General features: G+C 47.9%; 2 protein-coding genes across 2 annotated transcripts; both read left to right on the top strand.

Annotated features, from left to right (window-relative positions):
- The first annotated feature begins 1,436 nt into the window (after positions 1-1,436).
- ARL2 (ADP ribosylation factor like GTPase 2) lies at positions 1,437-5,070 on the top strand. The gene is made up of 5 exons (XM_063146344.1): positions 1,437-1,555; positions 1,936-2,046; positions 2,290-2,452; positions 3,943-4,023; positions 4,625-5,070. Exons 1-5 carry the CDS (start codon positions 1,491-1,493, stop codon positions 4,757-4,759), a joined length of 555 nt encoding a protein of 184 aa, XP_063002414.1. The 5' UTR covers positions 1,437-1,490; the 3' UTR covers positions 4,760-5,070.
- Positions 5,071-10,311: 5,241 nt separating this feature from the next.
- Positions 10,312-23,931, top strand: SNX15 (sorting nexin 15). Its single transcript, XM_063145630.1, has 8 exons — positions 10,312-10,502; positions 11,067-11,102; positions 14,844-14,964; positions 16,046-16,161; positions 17,272-17,482; positions 19,964-20,122; positions 21,290-21,550; positions 23,667-23,931. The coding sequence occupies exons 1-8, from the start codon at positions 10,404-10,406 to the stop codon at positions 23,765-23,767; spliced, it is 1,104 nt and encodes a 367-aa protein (XP_063001700.1). The 5' UTR covers positions 10,312-10,403; the 3' UTR covers positions 23,768-23,931.
- Positions 23,932-25,471: the final 1,540 nt, after the last annotated feature.

Raw genomic sequence — 25,471 nt, forward strand, 5'->3', positions numbered from 1 at the left:
TTGAGCAAAAACATGAGCTCCTTTCTTGTCTCTGCTGGATTTCTTCATGGAGTGCTTATGGGCAATTCTCACTTCTGCCCCAAATGAAAAATGTCATATTGAAACCGGAATCTGATCCCCTGTGTCTCCCTCTACAAGTTTGTAAGTCTATGCTGTAACCACCATATCCGGAAAGTCTTTTTCCTCTTCCTGAAAAGAGGCGGGTCTTGGTGATCACTGGCAGCAAAAGAGAAGGGGGAGCAGTCTGACTTGTTCTCTGTCTCAACTTCAGGTTCCTGTCTAATTGGTATAAGCTTCAAGCGTGGAGCAAGATCAATATCAATATATATAGGTCCATTGACAGCAATAATTTTTTTATATATACACACACAGAGCAGAAATCAATTGAGTTCCAAGCCTATGCCCTCCTTGCCTGGGAGTAAGCCCCATTGAACTAAATGGGGCTTACTTCTGAATAGACATAGGTTTACGCTTTCAGATGCTCAAATACAGCAGGTAGTATTAAAGCCTTTTCCCCCCTGTCTTAAAAAAACACCCCAGAGTTTTATTCCAGCAACAGTGGAGGAATTCTAGCACAAAATGGGCAGCGCCAAGAGAAGATATCAAATCTTCCATAATCCAGATTAATACAACATGCCACAAGCACGTAACAAGAACTAGAAAGATATGCAGACCCAATAACTGCATGAACTTAGCCACACGCCACACACAAATAACGTGCATTTTCAAGAAGGTAGCTGTGTACTCAATTGCAGCAAAAATGAGGGCTTGTGGCTTCAGGGGTGTAAACTAAGGGGTGCCTGCTTACCCTACCCTGTGCCTGTTGGCATTCTCTTCCCCTCCTTATTGTTTTACTATGATTTTATTAGATTGTAAGCCTATGCGGCAGGGCCTTGCTATTTACTGTTTTACTCTGTACAGCACCATGTACATTGATGGTGCTATATAAATAAATAAATAAATAATAATAATAATAATAATAATAATAATAATAATACCAGTAAGCCCGCAGCCTGTCTGACAGCAGTGCGTATCCTGAATGTAGTTCTTCTCCTTGGATCTTTCTTTGGTTATCTACCCTTCAGTGTTCTCTCTGGTTTGTTATAAGAAATTCGTTTTAAAAGAGTTTGTTGATTTTTATCTTGGGGTTCCAACTGGATGATTGTATTGTATAGGACTATGGATGGTGCAGTAGTGTGTAAACTTTCATAATATTGGGCGGTATAAAAATACAATAAGTAAATAAATTGTTCCCTTCGATTCTTACGTGGTCATAAGAAGAAGAAAAAAAACCACTCTGGCCCCGCATATGGCGGATTTCCAAGAAGGTCGCTTGGAAGCGCGAGTTGCTGCATCCCTCTTTTTCTTTCTCTCTCTTTGGCCGAAAGCGCCTCTGGCTTTTCTGATTGGCGCAGGCGGAGCTCTGGAAGGCGGAGCCGAGGAAATCCGGCAGGGGGGGAAGAGAGCGGGCGAGTTCGTCCGCGCGCGCGATGGGGCTGCTCAGCATCCTGAAGAAGATGCGGCAGAAGGAGCGCGAGCTGCGGCTGCTCATGCTGTATCCTTCCGCGTGGAAAAGGAGGGCGGGAGGAGAGAGAGAGGGGGGCGGCTTTGGGGGGTGGGCGAGGGGGGCAGCGGCTTGTTGGGCTGGGCTTCATGCGTGACTCTGCATTCCCAAGAAAATGGGGCCTGACTTGATCCTTTAACGATGCAGGGGTGGGTGGGCCAATAAGAAGGTAAAGAGCACCTCTGTGCATGTGCAAAGTGTCCTTGCCCCCGGGGCAGCCCGTCGCCTTGCACGCCTGCCCCTGGGTTTTCAGCCCAGCCAGCAATCTCCGTGCAGACTTTGAGGCGTGCTGATCATCAGTATTTTTCCTCCTCTCCACGGCGTCCTCTTCCTCTGCTGCTGTTGCCTCTCTTAACCGCTTCTCCTGCCAGGGGCCTGGACAACGCCGGCAAAACCACGATCCTGAAGAAGTTCAACGGGGACGAGATCGACACTATTTCGCCCACGCTGGGTTTCAACATCAAGACGCTGGAGCATCGCGGGTGAGAGGCTGAAATACGGCCCGTCCGTCCCACGCGTCCGTGGCAGGGCGGAGGGGCGAACGGGGCCACCCTGATGCCCATGGGCTCCTGGCCTTCTTCGTCCCACACACGCATGTACACACATGCACGCACCCCGAGGCCCTTTCCCTTCTCACGTTGAGCAGGGGGTTGGACTTGATGGCCTTGTAGGTCCCTTCCAATTCTGCTAATCTATGATTCTACCATTCTTCTCTTCCCCCCCAGGTTCAAGCTGAACATCTGGGACGTGGGGGGCCAGAAGTCCCTGCGCTCGTACTGGCGCAACTACTTCGAGAGCACCGACGGGCTCATCTGGGTGGTGGACAGCGCCGACCACCAGCGGTTGGAAGACTGCAAGCAGGAGCTGCAGAGCCTTCTGGTGGAGGAGGTAGGAGCCGCGCCTTGGGCAGGAGGAGGGAGCAGCGGAAGGCCTCCTTCCTTCCTTCCTTCCTCCGTGGAAAAGCCGGAGCGGGCCTGGTAGCCTTTGCTTTCCAGGCAGGGTTTCCCCGACTCCTCCAGAGAGAGCAGGAAGGACTCCTGCCCATCTCAAGAGCGGAAAGCGTGTTCTGCACGGGAAGGTGGCACGGGGGAACGTGCAGAGAGCCCCAGTGAGGCGCAAGGCAACCCTAAGTACGTTTGCCCAGAGGCAAACCCCCGTTGAGCTGTGGCTGACCAGCTGTCGTCCACAAAGCAGGACACGGTGCAACAGCACCCTCCCGCCCATGTTCCCCAGCAACTGGTGCACACGGGCTTACTGCCTCTGCAACTGAAAGTAGCACAGATCCATCAGGGCTCGTAGCCATGGATAGCCTTCTCCTCTTCCAGGAATTGATCCAACCCCTTTTTCAAGCCATCCAAATTGGTGGCCATCCTGACATCTTGTGATGATATTATCGTTGTTATTTACATTTCTATACCTCCCCCCTAGTCAAAGCTCTCTGGACGGTTTACAAAACATTAAAAACGTGCAAAACTATGTGCCAAATTCAAAAACATTGAAAAGCACACAACAGACACTGTACACAGAGAGAGCATACAGCTGGAGTCGAAATCGTTCTAACAGTGTGTTTTAAATGTGATTTTTAATGTTTACATGTGTGTGTTTTTAATGTTGAGTGAATTTATTATTAAGGGGCACAGAAGTGTTGTTACTCAACAAATACTAAGCCCTGGAAAGTTGCCGCCAGACGCACATGCTCTCGTGCGGACACACACAAACACGTACTCTTCTCCTGTCCCGGTCAATCATAGAGTCATAGAATAACAGAGTTGGAAGGGGCCTCTAAGGCCATCGAGTCCAACCCCCTGCTCAATGCAGGAATCCACCCTAAAGCATCCCTGACAGATGGTTGTCCAGCTGCCTCTTGAAGGCCTCTAGTGTGGGAGAGACCACCACCTCCCTAGGTCACTGGTTCCTTTGTCATACTGCTCTAACAGTCAGGAAGTTTTTCCTGATGTGCAGCCGGAATCTGGCTTCCTGTCACTTGAGCCCATTATTCCGTGATTTCTTGCAGGGGGGGGGGTGAGACTTGAACTTGTCCCGCCCCCTTTCAGCTAACCTCTTCAAGCTCCTTGTTGGGAATTTTGATAAGAATTGCTGGGAGGAGGGAGGAGGCTTTAACTTCACCAGCACCCCAAACCTGCTCACGTTCGCTATTTCCTCACTGATCTTTGTTGGTTTCACTGGGGAGCGGGCGAAGATAAAGCCGCTCTCTGGCCCCGGCAATCTTGACGGGTATTCCTGGGGGCGGGGGCGAGATTGTAGCGTCTGTCCCTTCCCTCCGCAATCCAAAACAAGATTGCTGGACCGAGGGGTCTCTCTCGGGTTTCGGCCGCTTCCCGGATGACGCGTTACACGGGTTACTTGTCTCCTGACAGCGCTTGGCCGGGGCCACTTTGCTTATCTTTGCCAACAAGCAGGACCTGCCGGGCGCCCTGAGCTCCAGCGCCATCCAGGAGGTAAGAACCACCAGCAGGATTTCGGGGGGGGGGGGGGCAGCTGGGGACGGCTTTGGTGCCTGGGATACCGAAGGACAGAGGGGAGGTTTGGAGTTGGAGAATTCACAGAATCATAGAATCATAGAATCGCAGAGTTGGAAGGGGCCTACAAGGCCATCGAGTCCAACCCCCTGCTCAATGCAGGAATCCACCCTAAAGCATCCCTGACAGATGCTTGTCCAGCTGCCTCTTGAAGGCCTCTAGTGTGGGAGAGCCCACAACCTCCCTAGATCACTGGTTCCATTGTCGTACTGCTCTAACAGTCAGGATGTTTTTTCCTGATGTTTGTCGTACTGCTCTAACAGTCGGGACGTTTTTCCTGATGTCCTGTCGGAATCTGGCTTCCTGTCACTTGAGCCCATGATTCCGTGTCCTGCACTCTGGGAGGATTGAGAAGAGATCCTGGCCCTCCTCCGTGTGACAACCTTTTAAGTGTTTGAAAAGTGCTCTCATGTCTCCCTTCAGCTTTCTCTCGGGGCCCCCACAGAGGCCTGCCCTGCGGGAGGTCGCCCCAAGCCTTGCAGGAGGGTCACCCCTCACTCCCGTCTTTCTTCCTCCGCAGGCTTTGGACCTGGACAGCATTCAGAGCCACCACTGGTGCATCCAAGGCTGCAGCGCTTACACCGGAGAGAACCTGCTGGCGGGCGTGGACTGGCTGCTGGACGACATCTCCAGCCGGATATTCACGGCGGACTGAGCGGGCGGAGGGGAAGCGTGCCCCCTCTTCCTCCTGTCCCCCCAACGCCCCCTGTGTGGCTGGTAACTTGGACTGTTTGTTCCCCCAGGTGGCTTCGGGCCTGGTTTTCGTCCTGGAACGGAGCATGGCCCTCCTTTCAGAATCCACGCTGCTTCACGGGCTCCACTGCTCCTGCTAAAGGGTGGTCCTTGGGTCCCGGCCGTGCTACGGAGGACCAGCGAGCAGGGAATTGGGGTCTTCTCACCCCCAGTCCTCTGCAGCGAGTTGGATTAAAAGCATACTAATAATAAAGCTATCCGCTGTGTTTCAAAGGTTTGGCTTCTTCGTGGCTTTCTAGGCCCGGTTCTCTCCGACGATTGGACCGCCGTGGCGATCCCAGGGTTGCGGTAGTGTCGAACGCAGCCGTGGCCCGGTTTTTGCAACGCCCTGTTTTGGCTGGGGGAGGATTTGCGTTTTGGGTCGACCCGGGCCGAGGATTTTCGGTGGGGGTGGGGGTGGTCAAAGGCGAAAATGTGTGCGTTTAATTTTGCGGCGTTTGGCTGGGTTGCGTTACCTTAGTGCTACTGAACGGACCAGCCACACGCAACGCCTGTGGGCCCGTGGCAAAAAAAATCTCAGAGAATGTGTGAAGGAGAATTTTATTGCTTTTCTTCATTGCCATTGAGGATACGCTGTGCTCCTTTCACGCTTAGCTCCGAGCAAACATGTGCTGGCTTGAACTGCCTGACACGAAAGCTGACAAAATGAAAAACGAGTGGAACGGGACTTGGCTGCACTTTAAACTAGAATTATTTAATTTGTGGCATTTATACACCGCCGAGTATAATAAAATCTCTCAGCAGTTCGCAGTATTAAAATATTGGGGAATCTTTTTGAACATAATAAGAGCCACGCTGGATCAGACCAAGGGCCAACTAGACCATCATTCTATATTATTATTATTATTATTATTATTATTATTATTATTATTATTATTATTATTTCCTGCTTTTTTGCCCCCCTGTCCCCTCGCCATAGCGCAACTCATGAATATTTTAAACGTGGCTCATGCATAGTGAATCTCCCCATCTGACATTTGCGGCCTTCATCGGCCGCTTCCGAAACCAGAGGGAATACGCAGCCATGAGGACTAGTGGCCGCTGATCGCTTTCGCCTCCATAAATTTATCCGGCACCAACTTGATTTCCAAGGATGCTCCTGAGCCCCAGCGGCATTGCTAGGAAATGAGAACGGGACAGTATAAAACAGCCTTCCTCAACCTGGGGCGCTCCAGATGTGTTGGACTGCATCTCCCAGAATGCCCCAGCCAGCTGGCTGGGGCATTCTGGGAGATGCAGTCCAACACATCTGGAGCGCCCCAGGTTGAGGAAGGCTGGTATAAAAGTATCTCCCATCCCGTTCTGTTCTCTTCCAGCTTTTACACTGACCCAGGCCGGATCTACACTAGTCTTATAACATTGCTAGTGTCCCTTTCTAACGTGGTTCTCTGTATCGGTTCTCTGTATCACGGGACACACTAGCGTGACTTACGTTTAGCTGTAACGTTACTGCAGGGCACGTTGTTAAATCCTTTCGTTGTTCTCCCGCCCTCTGAGCGTAGCAGAGCTGTTGGGTTTGCTCCGCCCACTGCCTGCCTCATTCCTAGCCAGCAGTGCAGGGCAATACTCATAAGCACACACAACCCCCCCCTCCCAAAAACATCTTAACACAAGTCCCAGGGAATATTGTTGTAAATATTTGCAGAAATTTTGGCAAATGGTATTTAAAGAGATAAATGAAATAACTGGGATAAATTTAGAGGTATGTCCTCCTATACCATTCGTCTCAATTTATGATAAGGTCCAGGGGACCCAAGCTATTAAAAGATTTAATCACAAATTTATTGACAGCAGCAAGGCTAATGATAGCTAGAAAATGGAAAGTGCAAAGTGACTACCAAATAGAGGAATGGTATAAAGAGGTGTGGGATATTGCTATTAATGAGTTATCATAGAATCATAGAATAGCAGAGTTGGAAGGGGCCTTCAAGGCCATCCAGTCCAACCCCCTGCTCAATGCAGGAATCCACCCTAAAGCATCCCTGGGAGATGGTTGTCCAGCTGCCGCTTGAATGACTCTAGTGTGGGAGAGCCCACAACCTCCCTAGGTAGCTGATTCCACCGTCGCACTGCTCTAACAGTCAGGAAGTTTTTCCTGATGTCCAGGAAAACACGTAGCATTAAAGTTAAAAGAGGACTATCGAATAGGAATGATTTTTAAAATATATGGGGAATATTTTTAAATTTGGTTTTATCAAAGAGGAAAGGATGTACACCTTCAAAAGAGTCACTACAATTCTGGAAGGATGTTTAATTAGGCAGTTTAGTTGGTCATGGGGCGTGTGTGTGCACTTATTAGTATTATGTGTTGGATAAGATTGTGTGATCATTTAGGGTAAGTTATATAAATTGCAATTTATGTATTTTATAGTTTATATGAAAATTCAATAAATTAAAAAAAAATGAATGAATGATATCGCTCTATAGTGAATCGGCAAAAGGGCCCTACAGCGCTGTATGAAGTTTGGTCCCAATCCTGCAAGCCTCCAAGGTTTTACAGCCGCCCCCAGGATTTCCGCTTGTTTGTGAACACTTGTGCAGGGTTCTGACGGTGCATCAGGTGCCTCCCGAGAAGAACAGAGTGGCGGAAGTGATCTGGACCGCTCCTGCCCCGTAAGTGAGCAAAATAACCCACAGTGCCCGACAGACGACACGATAACCCACGTTGGGTTAAATTAGGGTGACCCTATGGAAAGAAAGACAGGGCTTCTGTATCTTTAACAGTTGTATAGAAAAGGGAATTTCAGCAAGTGTCCTTTGTATGCAAGCAGCACCTGGTGAAATTCCCTCTTCATCACAACATTTAAACCTGCAGGAACCCTGCCCTCTTTTGTATCTGGTCACTCTAGCATAGCTCCTGCAGCTTTAACTGTTGTGATGAAGAGGGAATTTCACCAGGTGCTGCAGGCATACAAAGGACACCTGCTGAAATTCTCTTTTTCTGTTCAACTGTTAAAAGATACAGGAGCCCGGTCCTCCTTTTCATATGGTCCCTCTGCTGTAAAGTCATATGGCCACTTTAAGTTGATTTCTTTGCATGCTCCATAAACCAGGTTCCACCAGGACTGCGCCTTGGTTCAAGGTTTAGCCCCACGCCTACACCTTGAAAGGCTTAACAAACCACCCCAAGGAAGCTAGCCCAAATGTGGCCACACGTTGACTAGCGTGTAGTTGGCAGGGTAAGAAGGCACCGCTGTCAAGGCGCAGATTGAGAGACTAGCGCTGGTGCCGATAAAAGTGATTAAAATCTTTAATCATTCTTGTCTATTCTCCGCATAAAAAGAAATTGTTCTCAGAACCAAGATTTTATGCAGGAGTCACAAGTCCTCGCTCAACGATTTCAGGAACGAGGCTATCCTAAGAAGATATGGCTCAGCAATACTACAAACGAGAAGGATCTTGGAATGGTTGTAGATCGCAAGCTGAATAGGAGCCAACAGTGCGATGTGGCTGCAAGAAAGGCAAATGCTATTTTGGGCTGCATTAATAGAAGTATAGCTTCCAAATTGCACGAGGTACTGGTTCCTCTCTATTCGGCCTCATCTTGAGTATTGCGTCCAGTTCTCCCCTCCATCTTCTCTTCTCCAGGCTAAACATGCCCAGTTCTTTCAGTCTCTCTTCATAGGGCTTTGTTTCCAGACCCCTGATCCACAATTCAAGAAGGATGCAGACAAGCTGGAGCGTGTTCAGAGGAGGGCAACCAGGATGATCAGGGGTCTGGAAACAAAGCCCTATGAGGAGAGACTGAAAGAACTGGGCATGTTTAGCCTGGAGAAGAGAAGATTGAGGGGGGTGACATGATAGCACTCTTCAAATACTTGAAAGGTTGTCACACAGAGGAGGGCCAGGATCTCTTCTCGATCCTCCCAGAGTGCAGGACACGGAATAATGGGCTCAAGTTACAGGAAGCTGGACATCAGGAAAAACGTCCTGACTGTTAGAGCAGTACAACAATGGAATCAGTTACCTAGGGAGGTTGTGGGCTCTCCCACACTCGAGGCCTTCAAGAGGCAGCTGGACAACCATCTGTCAGGGATGCTTTAGGGTGGATTCCTGCATTGAGCAGGGGGTTGGACTCGATGGCCTTGTAGGCCCCTTCCGGCTCTGCTATTCTATGATTCTATGATTCCTTCCTAACCACAATTTTAGTAATTATTTTATTTTATGATTCATTCATTCATTACATTTTTACACTACCCATAACTGGAGCCCTCTGGGCCCTTCACAACAATTACAATTATAAAATGATAAAGCACAATATGACAGTTTAAAAGAGCCAGTGTGGTGTAGTGGTTAGTGTGTCAGCCGGAGAGTCGGGTTCTAGTCCCCACTCAGCCGTGGAAGCTCACTGGGTGACTTTGGGTCAGTCACAGACTCTCAGCCCAGCCTACCTCACAGGCTTGTTGTTGTGAGGATAAAATGGAGAGGAGGAGGATTATGTACCCTGCCTTAGGTTCCTCGGAGGAAAAAGCGGGATATAAATGCAATAAATAAATAAATGTGCAACATAAAAACATAATTTTTGCAGTGCAAAAATTATATTGTTAGCTTAGGATTGTAAATACTGAAAGGAAAGGGTCAATTTCTTTCTCTTTTCTTGTCTATTTCTTTTCTTCTTTTTTAGAAGCAACAATCCTGATCCTTACTGAGCCCCAAGTGACCAATGCAAAACAGTCATTCGGACCTCTGTGTGCTGGATTATAATCTATTTTACAGCTGGTTTAATTCTATTTTTAACTATATCTCTATTTATATGTTCTAATTGTATATGCTTCAGTTTTGCAAAGCCGCCTTGAGGTCCCAGTATTGGGGAAAAGGTGGGATGCAAATAAATGTAGTAGTAGTAGTAGTAATAATAATAATAATAATAATAATAATAATAATAATAATAATAATAATAATAATAGTAATAATAGTAATAATAATATGAAAAGGAGGACCGGGCTCCTGTATCTTTAACAGTTGCATAGAAAAGGGAATTTCAGCAGGTGTTATTTGTATATATGGGGAACCTGGTGAAATTCCCTCTTCATCACAACAGTTAAAGCTGCAGGAGCTATACTAGAGTGACCAGATTTAACAGAGGGCAGGGCTCCTGCAGCTTTAACGGTTGTGATGAAGAGGAAATTCCCCATATATACAAAGGACACCTGCTGAAATTTCCTTTTCAATACAACTGTTAAAGATACAGGAGCCCTGTCCTCCTTTTCATAGGGTCACCCTAAATAATAATAATACATCAGCTTGCAGCGCTTCCTCCCTGGTCATTCCTCCCATTCTATATCCCCCTTCACACCACAGGCGGAGCGATAAAATCTGGGCCCTTTGCCGAGGAGCCCTAACGCCGCTCCGCCCGGCTTGCACTTTGCAGACGCTCCCTCCGCCCAGCGCTAGACAGGGAGCGGCCCGCCGCCGCCGCGCATGCGCCCTGCAAGGGACGAGGACCCTCCTGGCCGTGGCTGCTTGGCCGCCGCTCGCCCTGGATTTAAAGGGGCCGCGTCGGGATATAAATGCAATAAATAAATTGCATTTATTTATTTAGTGGGATGTCTCGCCGGGCCAAGGAGGACTACCAGCGGCATTACACGGTCAGCGACCCCCGCGGCCACCCCAAGGGCTACACCGAGTACAAAGTCACCGCCAAGGTGAGGAGGGGGCTGCAGGGACCCTCCAGGTGGGGGACCTGGACCCCCTCTCCCCCCACCCCCACCCCACACACCTGGGCTTTCAGCAGGTGTAGGTGTGGGGATTAAACCACGGTCCTGGTGGGACCTGGCTTCTGGAGCATGCAAAGCAATCGAGCCTCTGGGCATGTGCAGAGTTCCGGCTTCCAGGCAGGCAGCTTCCTCTGCTGGTTGGAATATTTAAAGGCTGCGATCCTCTGCACGCCCTTACTTACCTGGGAGTAAGTCCGATTGAATTCAGAGGGCTGCGCATCCTTTGCGCTCTGCACCTGGGCAGAGGCCATGGAGAGCAGAGCAGGGCGGGCTTACGCCTTCCATGTAAGCAGCCCTTTGGGTTGAATGCAGAAAGACTTAATTTATTTAAAATTATTTTTTAAGCCACTTTACTGGCAGATCCTTGAAAGCAGAGGTGGGTCACTGTTGTTTGGGGTATTGTGCAAACCCTGGGATGTGGCACGTGTGGGCCTTGAAGGCCTTGGGGGTCTTAGCTCATGTTTAATATCTCTCTTTTCTTCTTGGTTCCAGTTTGTGTCAAAGGTGAATCCAGAAGATGTCAAGGAGGTATGTCCGCATGGGATGGTCCCATTATTATTTTTTATTATTTTAAGAATTCTTATAAGCCACCCAGAGAGCTTCGGCTATTGGGCGGTACAGAAATGAAATAAATTATATATAGTTCAAGTTTATTTAAGTTACGCTCACAGTCCAGCTACTAAAATAGGGTGACCATATGAAAAGGAGGACAGGGCTCCTGTATCTTTAACAGTTGCATAGAAAAGGGAATTTCTGCAGGGGTCATTTGTATATATGGAGAACCTAGTGAAATTCCCTCTTCATCACCACAGTTAAAGCTGCAGGAGCTATGCTAGAGTGACCAGATTTAAAAGAGGGCAGCTTTAACTGGTGTGGTGAGGAGGAAATTTCACCAGGTTCTCCATATGCACAAATGACACCTGCTGAAATTCCCTTTTCAATACAACTGTTAAAGATACAGGAGCCCTGTCCTCCTTTTCATAGGGTCACCCTAACTAAAAATACAATATACAAGGTCAACTAGCAGATACAAATACAAGTACAAACTACAAATGCAAAAATATGCATGGAGCAGAACGTTCAATCAACAATAAGTTCAGCGACAGTATCTGTTGGTAGTAGCTGATGTTAAAATGAATTATAATGGGATTTATCGATCAATCAGTGATTATTATGGTCACAGACCAGCAAAATCAATATAAATTGAACTCTGGGCGGTTCAATTTTGTGAACTGCCCAGAGAGCTCCGGCTATTGGGCGGTATAGAAATGTAATAAATAAATAAATAAATAAATAAAACATACAAAAGATAGATAAAAAGTGACATGAGAACAATAACAGCTTTGTAGAGTTGCTTCTCTCAGGAAGATTGCGACATTTCCCCCCTAATTTGCACTGAGGTCATAAAAAACTTAGAGACTCTTTCAGTAATATGGGATGACACATCATAATGGGATTTAATCATCTGATTCCTGATAGGGCACGCCTGGACACAGAATTTGGGAGTGAATTCTCTGAAAGAGCCTGAAAGAACGAGGATGGAAACTTTTCAGATCGCCCTGGAAATTTTGTTAAAATTGGAACAATGTAATGAGAATGAATTTCATAGTATAGACAGTATAATAAAACATGGGCTGTTTCAACCATGCCCCATTGGCGTGGACCCACACATTGGGAATAAGGAATTCAAAACTCCAACGGATCTTGGGTGGCTCCTTTAGAGTTCTGACCCAAACCTGGAGCGGATTTGCTGCCCAGTCCAAAGGCGGGTGCAAAATAGAAGCGGATACAGACGTACCCTTAGAGGCGAGATCTAAATATGATAAGCAGGACTGAGGGTTATTTATTTATTGCATTTATATACCGCCCCATGGCCAAAGCTCTCTGGGCGGTTTACGAAGCTGGCAAACGGGAAATAATAATAATAATAATAATAATAATAATAATAATAATAATAATTTATATAGCACCAACAATGTACTTGGTGCTGTACAAAATATACAGTTAAAACAGCGATACCCTGCCTAGAGGCTTACAATCTAAAATCACATTAAAACATATGAAGGGGGGAAAGGGGTTCACAAAGCAGAAATAAGAGAATAATCATAGTAATAAGAACAGTAAATCAAGCTAAAATACCAAAAGCTATTGAAGTCAAATGAGTTTTCAAACACGTTTTAAAATCTACAATGGAACTCGTGGTACGTGGAATCTGCAAAGGGATAGAGTTGTAATGTGTGTATGTGGGCTGTCTTTCTGGAGGTGTCCTCTCTTGGCAGGGAAGGGAACCACCGCGCAGTGGGTACAGCAGTTGCTTTGCAGGCAGTGGTCCCGGGTTCAAAACCTGGCATTTCCAGGTAGGGCTCAGAAAAAAAGACTGGTCTGAAATCCTGAAAGTGCATCAAAGATAGACCAGTAGGCCAAGCTGGGTTGCGACTAACCAGATCAAAGGGACCCCACAGTGTCCCATATAGTCAAATATAATCCTACTAGCGATGATAAAGTTCACAATTAATCATAATGACAACAAATGTACGTACATGAAGCCCTGACTCTGAAAGATAAGATTGATCAATAGTAAAAAATGCTCGTACATAAGGATTGTTCTGCCAGTATTAACTCTTGTTAAAAAAAACACCAGTACATATTGAATATGTAAGAGCCGTATTGTTAAATACAACTATTCAGGGACAGGATATTCAGACTTATTGATTGATTTCTCCTAGGTAACTTGGGGTAACATCAATACGACAGTTGGTTGAAAAGGGATACTGCTCTGTTGCATTGACTATTATATCATAGAATCATAGAATAGCAGAGTTGGAAGGGGCCTACAAGGCCATCGAGTCCAACCCCCTGCTCAATGCAGGAATCCACCCTAAAGCATCCCTGACAGATGGTTGTCCAGCTGCCTCTTGAAGGCCTCTAGGGTGGGAGAGCCCACAACCTCCCTAGGTAGCTGATTCCACTGTCGCACTGCTCTAACAGTCAGGAAGTTTTTCTTGAGCGTCTGCACCGTTGAGAAGAATGAACTTTCAGCGTCAGAGCTGGGTGCCTGGACGTCCGTTGTCATCATGGTTTATTGAGAACTTTGTAATCCGTAGCAGCAGTATCCTTGGGGAAAAGAGAGATTTGTGGTCCCCTGGATCTGGTTAGTCGCTTCAACGGAGGGTCCTTCTCTCTCTTGTTTTGTTCTGGGTTGAGACGTGCCAGCTTCCAACGTTGTGCCTTGGCTCAAATTTTAGCCCACGTGTAGTTGGCAGGGGGGAAAAGCACGGCTGAACAGATAACGAAAGAGAGACACCTTGTAAGAATTTCCGTACGATAGTTTCTGTCGTCAAAGTTTAATCATAGAATCATAGAATCATAGAATAGCAGAGTTGGAAGGGGCCTACAAGGCCATCGAGTCCAACCCCTTGCTCAATGCAGGAATCCACCCTAAAACATCCCTGACAGAGGGTTGTCCAGCTGCCTCTTGAATGACTCTAGTGTGGGAGAGCCCACAACCTCCCTAGGTAACTGATTCCATTGTCGTACCGCTCTAACCGTCTGGAAGTTTTTCCTGATGTCCAGCTGGAATCTGGCTTCCTTTAACATGAGCCCATTATTCTGTGTCCTGCACTCTGGGAGGATCGAGAAGAGATCCTGGCCCTCCTCTGTGTGACAACCTTTTAAGTATGTAAAGAGTGCTGTCATGTCTCCCCTCAATCTTCTCTTCTCCAGGCTAAACATGCCCAGTTCTTTCAGTCTCTCTTCATAGGGCTTTGTTTCCAGACCCCTGATCATCCTGGTTGCCCTCCTCTGAACACGCTCCAGCTTGTCTGCGTCCTTCTTGAATTGTGGAGCCCAGAACTGGACGCAATACTACCCAATAATACCCAAACAAATACGCAATAATACCCAAACAAAAACTGTTTGCTGCAGATTTCAGAAAATAAAAAAAAGGATTTATATATCTCAAATCATGATTATAAAAGCAAAAAAACTCTGTTTAAAAGTTTGGATTGATAAATGTGTCCCATGTCTGTTTGTTTCTTCAAATATATTTTAAACTGTATAAATTTCATTAATTGTAGCTCCTGAGGAAGGATTACAACCAATCCGAAATGTCGAGCATTTTGCATGTGATTAAGAGTTATTAAAGGTTTTAACCATTTTCAACAGCACCAGAGCTAGTCTCTCATTCATTATCACATTTTAGCCCGCCTTGAGCTCCCCGCAAAGGGGAGGGTAGCCAGCGACCCCTCTGACCCTCGTTCCCTCCTACAGATCGTGGTGTGGAAGCGGTACAGCGACTTTAAGAAGCTTCACGGAGACTTGGCCTACACTCACCGAAACCTCTTCCGGCGCCTGGAAGACTTCCCTTCCTTCCCCAAGGCCCAAGTTTTTGGTGAGGGGTTGGGGGTTGGGTGGGGGGCGTTTGCACCCGACATTTGATTCCCGAACGACGCATGACTTCGATGATGCCATACCCTAAGAACATCAAGAGAGCCCTGCTGGATCAGACCAAGATTATTTTTAAAGCAATTAACGATAGAATCATAAACTAGTAGAGTTGGAAGGGGCCTCTAAGGCCATCAAGTCCAACCCCCTGCTCAATGCAGGAATCCACCTTCAAGCATCCCTGAAAGATGGCTGTCCAGCTGCCTCTTGAAGGCCTCCAGTGTGGGAGAGCCCACAACCTCCCTAGGTCATTGGTTCCATTGTCGTGCTGCTCCAACAGTCAGGATATTTTTCCTGACGTTTTGTCATACTGCTCTTAACAGTCAGGAAGTTTTTCCTGATGTCCAGACAAGATCAGGCTTCCTGTAACTTGAGCCCATTATTCCGCGTCCTGTGCTCTGGGAGGATCGAGAAGGCTGTCGACTTGGACGACTTTAAACAGGCATCGGGTGCATTCAGGGAGTTGAAGAGGTTTGATCAGCCGCTGCTTCTTCTGATGGCTCAATGAAAGCTCCCTCTTCTGAGGCAGAACCGGATGCTGGGGAGAAATATTCCCTGCTTGTGGGCTCCCTTTGGGGCACCTGGTGGGCCAGCGTGCAAAACGGGATGCACTTTTATATTTGGTCACTCTAGCATAGCTCCTGCAGCTTTAACTGTTGTGCTGAAGAGGGGATTTCACCAGATGCTGCATGCATACAAACGACACCTGCTGAAATTCCCTTTTCCATGTAACTGTTAAAGATACAGGAGCCCGGTCCTCCTTTCCATACGGTCACCCTATTAGCTGAACTTGTCCAGTCAGAAGCCAGCATCTGTGAATTCAGTGGCGCTTACTCCCACGTGACCGTGCATGGAGTCGCAGCCATGCAGATCCGCTCGTGTGCACACACTGCCATGCTCAGCGCTGCACTTGCAAAATTTACCACTGGCGTTTAGGCAAAGTCTCTGCTGTCTACACCTGGGGATGGTTGTTGGGGTGAGGACGATGACACGATCCTCATTTGATGCGGCACCCTTCTTCCCTGCAGGCCGTTTTGACCCCGAGGTGATTGAGGAACGGCGGAAGGCGGCCGAGGTCATGCTGCGCTTCACGGTCCACATCGCTGCTTTGAACAACAGCCCTCAGCTCAAGGAATTCTTCCGGGTATTTCATTGAGACATAGAATCACAGAATAGTTGAGTTGGAAGGGGCCTCTAAGGCCATCAAGTCCAACCCCCTGCTCGATGCAGGAATCCACCTTCAAGCATCCCTGACAGATGGCTGTCCAGCTGCCTTTTGAAGGCCTCTAGTGTGGGGGAGCCCACCACCTCCCTAGGTCATGGGTTCCATTGTGGTACTGCTCTAACAGTCAGGAGGTTTTTCCTGATGTTTTGTCGTACTAATCTAACAGGAAGTTTTTCCTGATGTCCAGATGGAATCTGGCTTCCTTTAACTTGAATTAACCTGTTATTCCGTGTCCTGCACTCTGGGAGGATCGAGAAGAGATCCTGGCCCTCCTCTGTGTGACAACCTTTTAAGTATTTGAAGAGTGCTCTCATGTCTCCCCTCCATCTTCTCTTCTCCAGGCTAAATATGCCCAGTTCTTTCAGTCTCTCCTCCTAGGGCTTTGTTTCCAGACCCCTGATCCTCCTGGTTGCCCTCCTCTGAACACGCTCCAGCTTGTCTGCGTCCTTCTTGAATTGTGGAGCCTAGAAGTGGACGCAATACTCAAGATGAGGCCTAATAGAGGGGAACCAGTACCTCGCGCGATGTGGAAGCTCTACTTCTATTCACGCAGCCCAAAATAGCGTTTGCTTTTTTTTGCAGCTGCATCACCCTGTTGGCTCATATTCAGCTTGTGATCTACAACAACTCCAAGATCCTTCTCGTTTGTAGTATTGCTGAGCCAAGTATCCCCCACTTTGTAACTGCGCTTTTGGTTCCTCCCATCCGGTGTTCAGATGGGAGGAAGGTGCGGAAAGGTTCTCCAGGTGCTAGTCTCCTCCCAAGTGATCGCAGTGTGTCTCCTTAGAGGGGTGGGGGATTATTATTATTATTATTATTATTATTATTATTATTATTATTATCATTTACATTTATGTACCACCTTAAAGCCTAAGCTCTCTGGACGGTTTACAAAAGTTATTTTGATTTTCCTTGTTTTGCTACGATGGCGGGGCCTCATCCCTGCTTGCAGAAGTGGTGCTGGGCTCTTGCCTTAGTCCCTGGATGCGAGGATCCAGCTTTCACCCTGCTGCTACTTCTGTCTTGCAGGGCGGGGAGGGAAAGACCCTCGCTGAGAAGTCTGACTTGCAGTCCCTGCCTCCCCCTCTGATCCCGGTGCCGCCAGAAGGAGTCGAACCAGCGGAGGACGCTCTGGGATCCGTCGCCGAGCAGGACCCCCCGGAACTGAAGCAAGACCCGTGCGGAGCCGCGGAGGCCACGAGCCAGGAGTGGGACTTGGAAGCCCGAAGGGAGGAGGAAGGTACGGTTTTCCGTGGCTCGTTTTCCATCCATGAAAAAGAGGCGCAAAGAGAACCGGTGACAGTGGTGGCGGGAAGGCAGGCCCACGGCAGGAGGAAGAGGCCCATGGCAGGAGCCTTGCCCAAAACCTAGAGCCACCACTGAGCAGGCCCTGATGATGTCTCAAGGTTGCTATTCCGGAATAGGGATGGATGAGAAATTTGTTTGGTCCTAATTCGGCTATTGGATGGTATAGAAATGTGCAGGGATGGCGTCAAGGATAGGGATGTCCGGGCACCTGCCAATGGCCCACGCCGGAGGAGGGGCCCGCTGAGAAGAGCCATCTTCTTGTCCGTTGCAACCTGCTTGTTCACCTGCCTCGCTCTGCCCCAGACATTGGCGGTGGGAAGGATGAGGAGCTGCAGATGCCATGGGTCGCTTGCTCCCTGGCTCTCTGCCTGCCAAGCAAGAAAGTGGAGGCCGTGATCGATTTCCTGCCCCCCCCCAAATGGATTAACCAGGGCCCTGAGTGTCCATTGGTGCCACTAGAAATGTGTCCCCTCCATTAGCTTAATTGCCATGCGGGGGGCAATTTTCAATTCCCCTTCCTACATCCTGCAACCCACCCACCTCATGCCCAGTTACCCCCTACCCCCATGCATGGCAATTAAGCTTAACAAAACAAACTCCCCCCCCCTGATTTTGTACGGTCCGGTTCAGGGTGCAAACTAACGGACAGATTTCATAGAATAGCAGAGTTGGAAAGGACCTATAAGGCCATCGAGTCCAACCCCCTGCTCAATGAAGGAATCCACCCTAAAGCATCCCTGACAGATGGCTGTCCAGCTGCCTCTTGAAGGCCTCTAGTGTGGGAGAGCCCACCACCTCCCTAGGGAACTGGTTCCATTGTCGTACTGCTCTAACAGCCAGGAAGTTTTTCCTGATGTCCAGCCGGAATCTGGCTTCCTTTAACTTGAGCCCGTTATTCCGTGTCCTGCACTCTGGGAGGATCGAGAAGAGATCCTGGCTCTCCTCTGTGCGACAACCTTTTAAGTATTTGAAGAGTGCTATCATGTCTCCCCTCTGTCTTCTCTTCTCCAGGCTAAACATGCCCAGTTCTTTCAGCCTCTCCTCATAGGGCTTTGTTTCCAGACCCCTGATCATCCTGGTTGCCCTCTTCTGAACACGCTCCAGCTTGTCTGCGTCCTTCTTGAATTGTGGAGCCCAGAACAGGACGCAATACTCTAGATGAGGCCTAACCAGACAAAAGATTTGTCATCTTTTGAGATGATTTGGGTGAGGAGTGAACAAGGCTGGTTTTGCCTCCTGGGAAATTTAAATAAGTCCTCATAAGGGTTTCTAAATGTGCGTAGGTAGGCGCGACGGCACCGGCTTCACCCAGAAGGCCTTGCCTAGCACACCGTTCTCAATCCATGCGCCACCTCTTGAAAAGCCTGAGGAAAGGGTAAAAACAACACCTTTCCCCTATATGTGAGGGAACAAGGTAAAGAGTTTTGATAAATAGGGTCTGTCGTTGAGGTACTGAACTGCAGGTGTGTTGTTCGATGTTTTTACACCGTGTAACATAGCAGGTAATAAATCCGAGCTGACGTGCGGTTTGTGGTAACAGAACACAAAGTAAAGTTTATTGAAATGTAGTATTTCAATTTGGATCAAACCTGCTTATTTTTGTACTTTAAACAACTATCCCAAGTCCCTTAAAACGCTCTCTTTTCTCACTCCTCACACCAAACACTCTCACGTAGCACAAGCCAGACTAAAACTCCCAGACTGAAACCAAACGTCAAAACTAACCTCACAATCCCCTCAGCCAACCTATTTCTACTTCTCACAGCATCACTAGCCACACCCACTCAGTCAAACATTATGCACTCATTAGACATACGAACCTGCAGACATACCTAGGGGACGGAAAGGTATCGCCACAGTAGGGATCAAATTAGCATATTCGGATTTGTAGCCTGGGGGCCTGGGAACCGAATCTTTTAGCCTGGAGAAGAGAAGATTGAGGGGAGACCTGAGAGCACTCTTCAAAGACTTAAAAGGATGTCACACAGAGGAGGGCCAGGATCTCTTCTCGACCCTCCCAGAGTGCAGGACACGGAATAACGGGCTCAAGTTAAAGGAAGCCAGATTCCGGCTGGACATCAGGAAAAACGTCCTGACGGTTAGAGCAGTACGACAATGGAACCAGTGACCTAGGGAGGTGGTGGGCTCTCCCACACTAGAGGCATTCAGGAGGCAGCTGGACAACCATCTGTCAGGGACGGTTGAAAGGGGATTCCTGCATTGAGCAGGGGGTTGGACTAGATGGCCTTATAGGCCCCTTCCAACTCTACTATTCTATGATTCTATCATTCTAAGAGCCTAGCAACTACACTTTCTGGGGCAGTGGTGTTGGGAGAGGCCTAGGCGTGCTCTCTGCGTCACCTGTGTCAGTTCACCTGATACCTTACCCTAACCAAATCCCCCCTTTATGCAGGGGGGGCCTCCTTCCCCACGAAGTCTCCGGAGGACGAGGCTCTGGACGCGCTCTTTGCCTTTGTGGAGGACGAGGAGGAAGAGAAAGGCCCGGGATCGCCTCCCTGCTGCCTCTTGTCAGTCCAGGAGTTGGCGCTCTTTGACCCCTTCTCCAAGGAAGGTAGGGGGGTTGGGGGGCACTGGTGGTGGGACAGCCGAGCCTTGGGTAGCATAGGGGGCAGGAAGCCAGGCACAGGCCCTTCACCGCTTTGGTCTAGTTTCCCTAGAGAAGGTGAGGAGATGACTGTAGAGCCAGTGTGGTGTAGTGGCTAGAGTGTCAGACTGGGAGTCAGGAGATCTGAGTTCTAGTCCCCGTTCAGCCATGGAAACCCACTGGGTGACTTTGGGCCAGTCACAGACTCTCAGCCCAACCCACCTCACAGGGTTGTTGTGAGGATAAAGTGGAGAGGAGTAGGATTATGTACGCCGCCTTGGGTTCCTTGGAGGAAAAAAGGTGGGATATAAATGTAATAATAATAATAATAATAATAATTAATAATAATGACGACTGGGAAACGGTGGTGTCGTGGAGGCAGGACTCACAGGGACAGGGCCCTGGGACTTTTTCATTAGCAGGGACTCTGATGCCACCCCCACCCCCCTCAGATTCCCCTCCACCCACGGAACGTGTCTGCAATTCTCACAGGAGCTGAACGGAAATGAATTTCCCCCGCTGCAATATATTGCTCTGTGCTCTAACAGGAATTATTTGGGGGCAGCTTGCACTTGAACGGACAATTGGGGCCCATTCACCGTACGAAAAGCCTGATCCTTGGGCGGTCATGGAGACCCCCTAGAACTGGTTTGCTGATACAGATCAACCCAGAGGCCTGCAGCTTTGGACTCGCCTTGGGGGGCTCCCGTGGTGATGGGCACGATCCCTTTTCCGCTACATCACTGCTAGGGAACAGAATGATTTTATTTATTTATTTATTTACATAACTATCCCACCTTTTTTTCCTCTTGCAAGGAATCCGGGCGGCTTACACAGTCCTCCGCCGCTCATTTATCTTCACAACGACCCTGTGAGGTAGGGAAGGCTGAGAGGCAGGGACTGCCCCCAAAGTCACCCAGTTCGCTTCAGGGCTGAGCGGGGACTCGAACCCGGATCTCCTGAGCCCCAGTCCAACTCTCTAATCAATACAACACACGGGCACTTTGGGGGGTTTCTCCCCATTCCTATACTGTCCCCAAGCGGCTCCTATTAGTCTGTCGCTCATGAACTAGCCAGGAATGGTTTTTGGGGAGTGGGGTGTCTTTCCGTCAGCTTTTTTCTTTGTTCCTTAAGCCTCCGGCGCAGGAAGAGTCTCCCACGGGGAAGACCTGGCTGTTCTTGCTGCTGCGGACCACGGGACGGCCCCGTCCGCCCCCGGAGCAAGAGCGGGGCAGGAAGCCACAGAAGGAGCGGAGGCGTCAGACCCCGGCGGGTACGTGCCCCTGGCCACGGAGCGCATCAGGCAGGCCTTGGAGAGCGAAGCGGCCGAGGACTACAAGGCGGCTTTCTGTGGCTACCGCAGCGGCGTGGATTTACTGCTTCAGGGGCTGCAAGGTAACGTGGGTCGCAAATGCGGCTGGATGGTTTGGCCGCCGTGGGCCTGCATCTTCTCCCCATGTGGAGCGGCTGGGGGCCAGGATAGGCCGGCTCGACACCCCCCCCACCCCACGAGTGCGGTACTTGTCCGAGCAAGAAACACGTCTCCCGGTTTTTCCTGCCGGGATCCGATTCCGAGTTTCCTTGATAGCAGAACGATTTCAGTCTAGGGTCTCCAACATGGTGCCCACGGCCACTGCTTTTCCCACGGACGTTTCTCAGCGCCTCCCAAGCTGCCTTCCCCTCCTGCTTTTTACTATTAATTTAGATTATTAATTAAAAAAAATAGCTGGGAGGTTGATGCATAACCAAGTGACAGGAGAGGAACCCTCAATAGAGATGTCAAACCGAAACGAAAGGACCACGGAAAGTGGATTACTGAAAACATAAGAACCTAAGAGCCCTGATGCTGGATCAGACCAAGGGTCCATCTAGTCCAGCACTCTGTTCACACAGGGGCCGACCAGCTGTCAGCCAGGGACCAACAAAGCAGGACATGGTGCAACAGCACCCTCCCACCCATGTTCCCCAGCAACTGGTGTACACAACTCCTTGAATACTGGAGATAGCACACAACCATCAAAGCTAGTAGCCATGAATAGCCTTCGCCTCCAGGAATTTATCCAACCCCCTTTTGAAGCCATCCAAATGGGTGGCCATCACTACATCTTGTGGCAGTGAGTTCCATAGTTTGACTATGCGCTGTGTGAAGAAGTCCTTCCTTTTATTTGTCCTGGATCTCCCACCCATCAGCTTCATGGGATGACCCCATGGGGTTCTAGTATTTTGAGAGAGGGAGAAAAATGTCTCCCTATCCACTTCTCCACACCATGCATGATTGTGTCCACCTCTCTCCTGTCTCCCCTCAGCCTCCTTTTCTCCAAGCTAAACAATCCCAGCTCTTGTCACCTTCCCTCACAGGGGAGATGCTCCAGCCCTTTCATCACTTTCGTTGCCCTTTTCTGCTGAGCTAATAGTATCACTTGTAAGCCTGATCTAAACCAAAATGCATTCATAAATTCACAGAAATTGCATATACGTACACATACGCATACACAATTGTATCGATAAAATCATTGTTTTGACCATTTCTTATATACAACTATTTGAGCTGAAAAACTAACTCTGTTGATCTCATTCACTGTATTTAGACAGTGTGATGTATATATATATATATATATATGTATACTGTAGTATAATTTGATGAATACATTTTGATTTCTATCACTATTATTAACCTTACAAGTGATTACATTAGCTCAGTGATCCACTTTCCGTGACCCTTTTATTTTTGGTTCTACAAAGCGAGGCAGCCATTTTCACACCATCTTTATTTCCAAGAACATTTCTAGGCCTCATGTGTGACATTCGCGGCCCAAGTTACTTGTCTCTGAGCCTCGTCAGCTCATCCAGAAAACTGGGCGCAACCATTTTGGAGCTCAGCTCCCGCCTTTGCCTCACGTTTTGTGTTTTTTTTTGGCGAGGGGCTGAGTTATTTTTCTTACAGCCTCACCGGTTTGCCATGCCCGTCGCGGCAGCTGAATAGGTGAGCATGCCCACCTCACGGCTTCCATTTTGTGAGAGTGCCCACAACCACCTCTCGGCTGTGCCCGCTGACTCGTAACATTTGGGGACCCCTGGTCCGGGCCCTTCTGGCTGCGGTTGAGGTGGCTCGAATCTGCCCTCCCTCCCTTTGCTCAGCGAGATGCAAAGTTAAATTACGGAACTCACTACCACAAGATGTAGTGATGGCCACCAGTCTGGATGGCTTTAAAAGGGGGTTGGATAAATTCCTGGAAGAGGAGAAGGCTATCCGTGGCTACTAGCCCTGATGGTTATGTGCAACCTCCAATATCCAAGGCAGTGAGCCTGTGTGCACCAGTTGCTGGGGAACATGGGTGGGATGGTGCTGTTGCACCATGTCCTGCTTGTTCATCGCTGGCTGATAGCTGGTTGGCCGTGCTGGACTAGATGGACCCTTGGTCTGATCCAGCATCAGGGCACTTTTTATGTTCTTAAAGGGTTCACACGTGCAGTAACGGCGGCGAGTTCCCTTACATCTTCCTTCTTTCAGGGGACCCCGACGCGGCCCGCCGAGAGGCAGTGAAGAAGAAGACAGCGGAGTACCTTCAGAGAGCCGAGGAGATCTTTCAGCAGCATCTGAAACACTTATAGTTGCGAGCAAGGTGGACAGACGGGCCACCACCGTGGGCCTGGGAGAAGAACACCTGCCTGCTTCTCCCAGCGGCCTGGTCCTGACATTGGCTGGCCGGAGCGGATTCAGCCACTCAGCGTCCCCCTCCTTGTGCCTCTCCTCCCCTATGCACGTTGGGTATTCTGTCCCGTCCCCCTCCCCTGTAAAATACATGTTTGTAAATCTTCTTTCAACGGAGTCTTTGCTGCTTTTGCTTTGGGGGGTGGTCTGCCCTTCTTTGCCAGAGTGGAAACACCCCAATCCTCAGTATGGGGAAAATAGAGAGGACTCCTCCTGTCTCCTTTCCTGCCACTCAGCTTAGGTTGGGAATAGCGCTGGCTCCCAGTTTCGGGGAGTTCTAGGGCTAGGACACCCCCAGGAAGCCCGCTGAATGAGTCTGCCTTTTCACCGCCATTGTCCCCAGCTCCTCCTCCTCTTCCTCTTCATGGCTGCTGCTTGTTGGCTTGAGACCCGGGGAGCCAGGAGGCCATGGCCTCTCCTCCTCCTCCTCCCGGCCACCGCCATCGCCTGGGAACGAGAGGCAAGGACTCTGAACCAGGCGCAAAGCTCAGGTGCCTTCTGCAGCTCGGCCGTTCATGAGACGGAACCCAGAACCCATCTCTGTTGCTCTTTCCCCACGTAGGGAACTCTCATAGGATAACAGAGTTGGAAGGGGCCTCTTGAGGCCATCCATCCAGTCCAGACGTGGTGCTGGGCTCATCTGAACTAATCATTTGCAGAGGGCTTTTGAAATTAGGCCTCGGGCTGCAAGTTGCCCCACCCCTTATTATTATTATTATTATTTATTTATATAGCTCCATCAATGTACATGGTGCTGTACAGAGTAAAACAATAAAATAAAGGTCCTTAAAGGTCTCAGACTGACGCTGCGACCAGTGGCCAGAACTGAGATGGAGCCACAAAGAAGGAAAGCCAAAATCTGAGCCATCCAGAGGTTTTATTGCCGGTGTTGTTGTCTCAATGCAAATTTAACTGTTTTATTACTGTTACCAGTCTATTTAATTATCATGGGACGCCTTGGAAGGGCTCCTGCTCTGAAATGCACCGTAGAAATGAAATGAAATAACATTTGTAAGATAAAATGATATAAAAATAAAAAAATTAAATGAAGGTAATAAAAAAATTAAATGTATAAAACAAGAAATAAAATAAAGAATAAAAATGAAATAAAAAAGATCAAAAATAAAAATTAAACTACAAATGATCAAAATTAAATTAAAAAACAGTAAAAAAATAAATTTATAAAATAAAAAATAATTTATAAACTAAGAAATACAATAAAAATAAAAATATATAAAATAAAAATAAAAGAACAATTTGTAAAATAAAAAATAATATAAAAATAATAAAAATTAAACTCAAAAACAATAAAAATAAAAAACAATAAAAATTAATTCATAAAATAAAATAAGTAATTTATAAAATAAAAAAAACAAAAAATAAAATAAAAATAATAAAAGAACAATTTGTAAAATGAAAAATAACATAAAAATAATAAAAATTAAACTCAAAAACAATAAAAATAAAAGTAAAAAACAATAAAAATTATAAAATGAATAATCCAATTTATAAAGTAATAAGAAATAAAATAAAAATTATAAAATTGGAAATACAATCAAAATAAAAAATAATAAAATGAACAAAAATAATAAAATTACAATTAG

Source organism: Elgaria multicarinata, chromosome 21, assembly GCF_023053635.1.
Source record: "Elgaria multicarinata webbii isolate HBS135686 ecotype San Diego chromosome 21, rElgMul1.1.pri, whole genome shotgun sequence".
NCBI classification, from domain to species: Eukaryota; Metazoa; Chordata; class Lepidosauria; order Squamata; family Anguidae; genus Elgaria; species Elgaria multicarinata.

Bases quoted from the DNA above. Each gene is read 5' to 3' on its own strand.
- ARL2 (XM_063146344.1), top strand. From the start codon at position 1,491: ATGGGGCTGCTCAGCATCCTGAAGAAGATGCGGCAGAAGGAGCGCGAG. The intron at 2,047-2,289 runs GTGAGAGGCTGA...CTTCCCCCCCAG, and splicing joins AAGACGCTGGAGCATCGCGG to GTTCAAGCTGAACATCTGGG. The intron at 2,453-3,942 runs GTAGGAGCCGCG...GTCTCCTGACAG, and splicing joins AGAGCCTTCTGGTGGAGGAG to CGCTTGGCCGGGGCCACTTT.
- SNX15 (XM_063145630.1), top strand. From the start codon at position 10,404: ATGTCTCGCCGGGCCAAGGAGGACTACCAGCGGCATTACACGGTCAGC. The intron at 11,103-14,843 runs GTATGTCCGCAT...TCCCTCCTACAG, and splicing joins ATCCAGAAGATGTCAAGGAG to ATCGTGGTGTGGAAGCGGTA. The intron at 14,965-16,045 runs GTGAGGGGTTGG...TCTTCCCTGCAG, and splicing joins CCCCAAGGCCCAAGTTTTTG to GCCGTTTTGACCCCGAGGTG.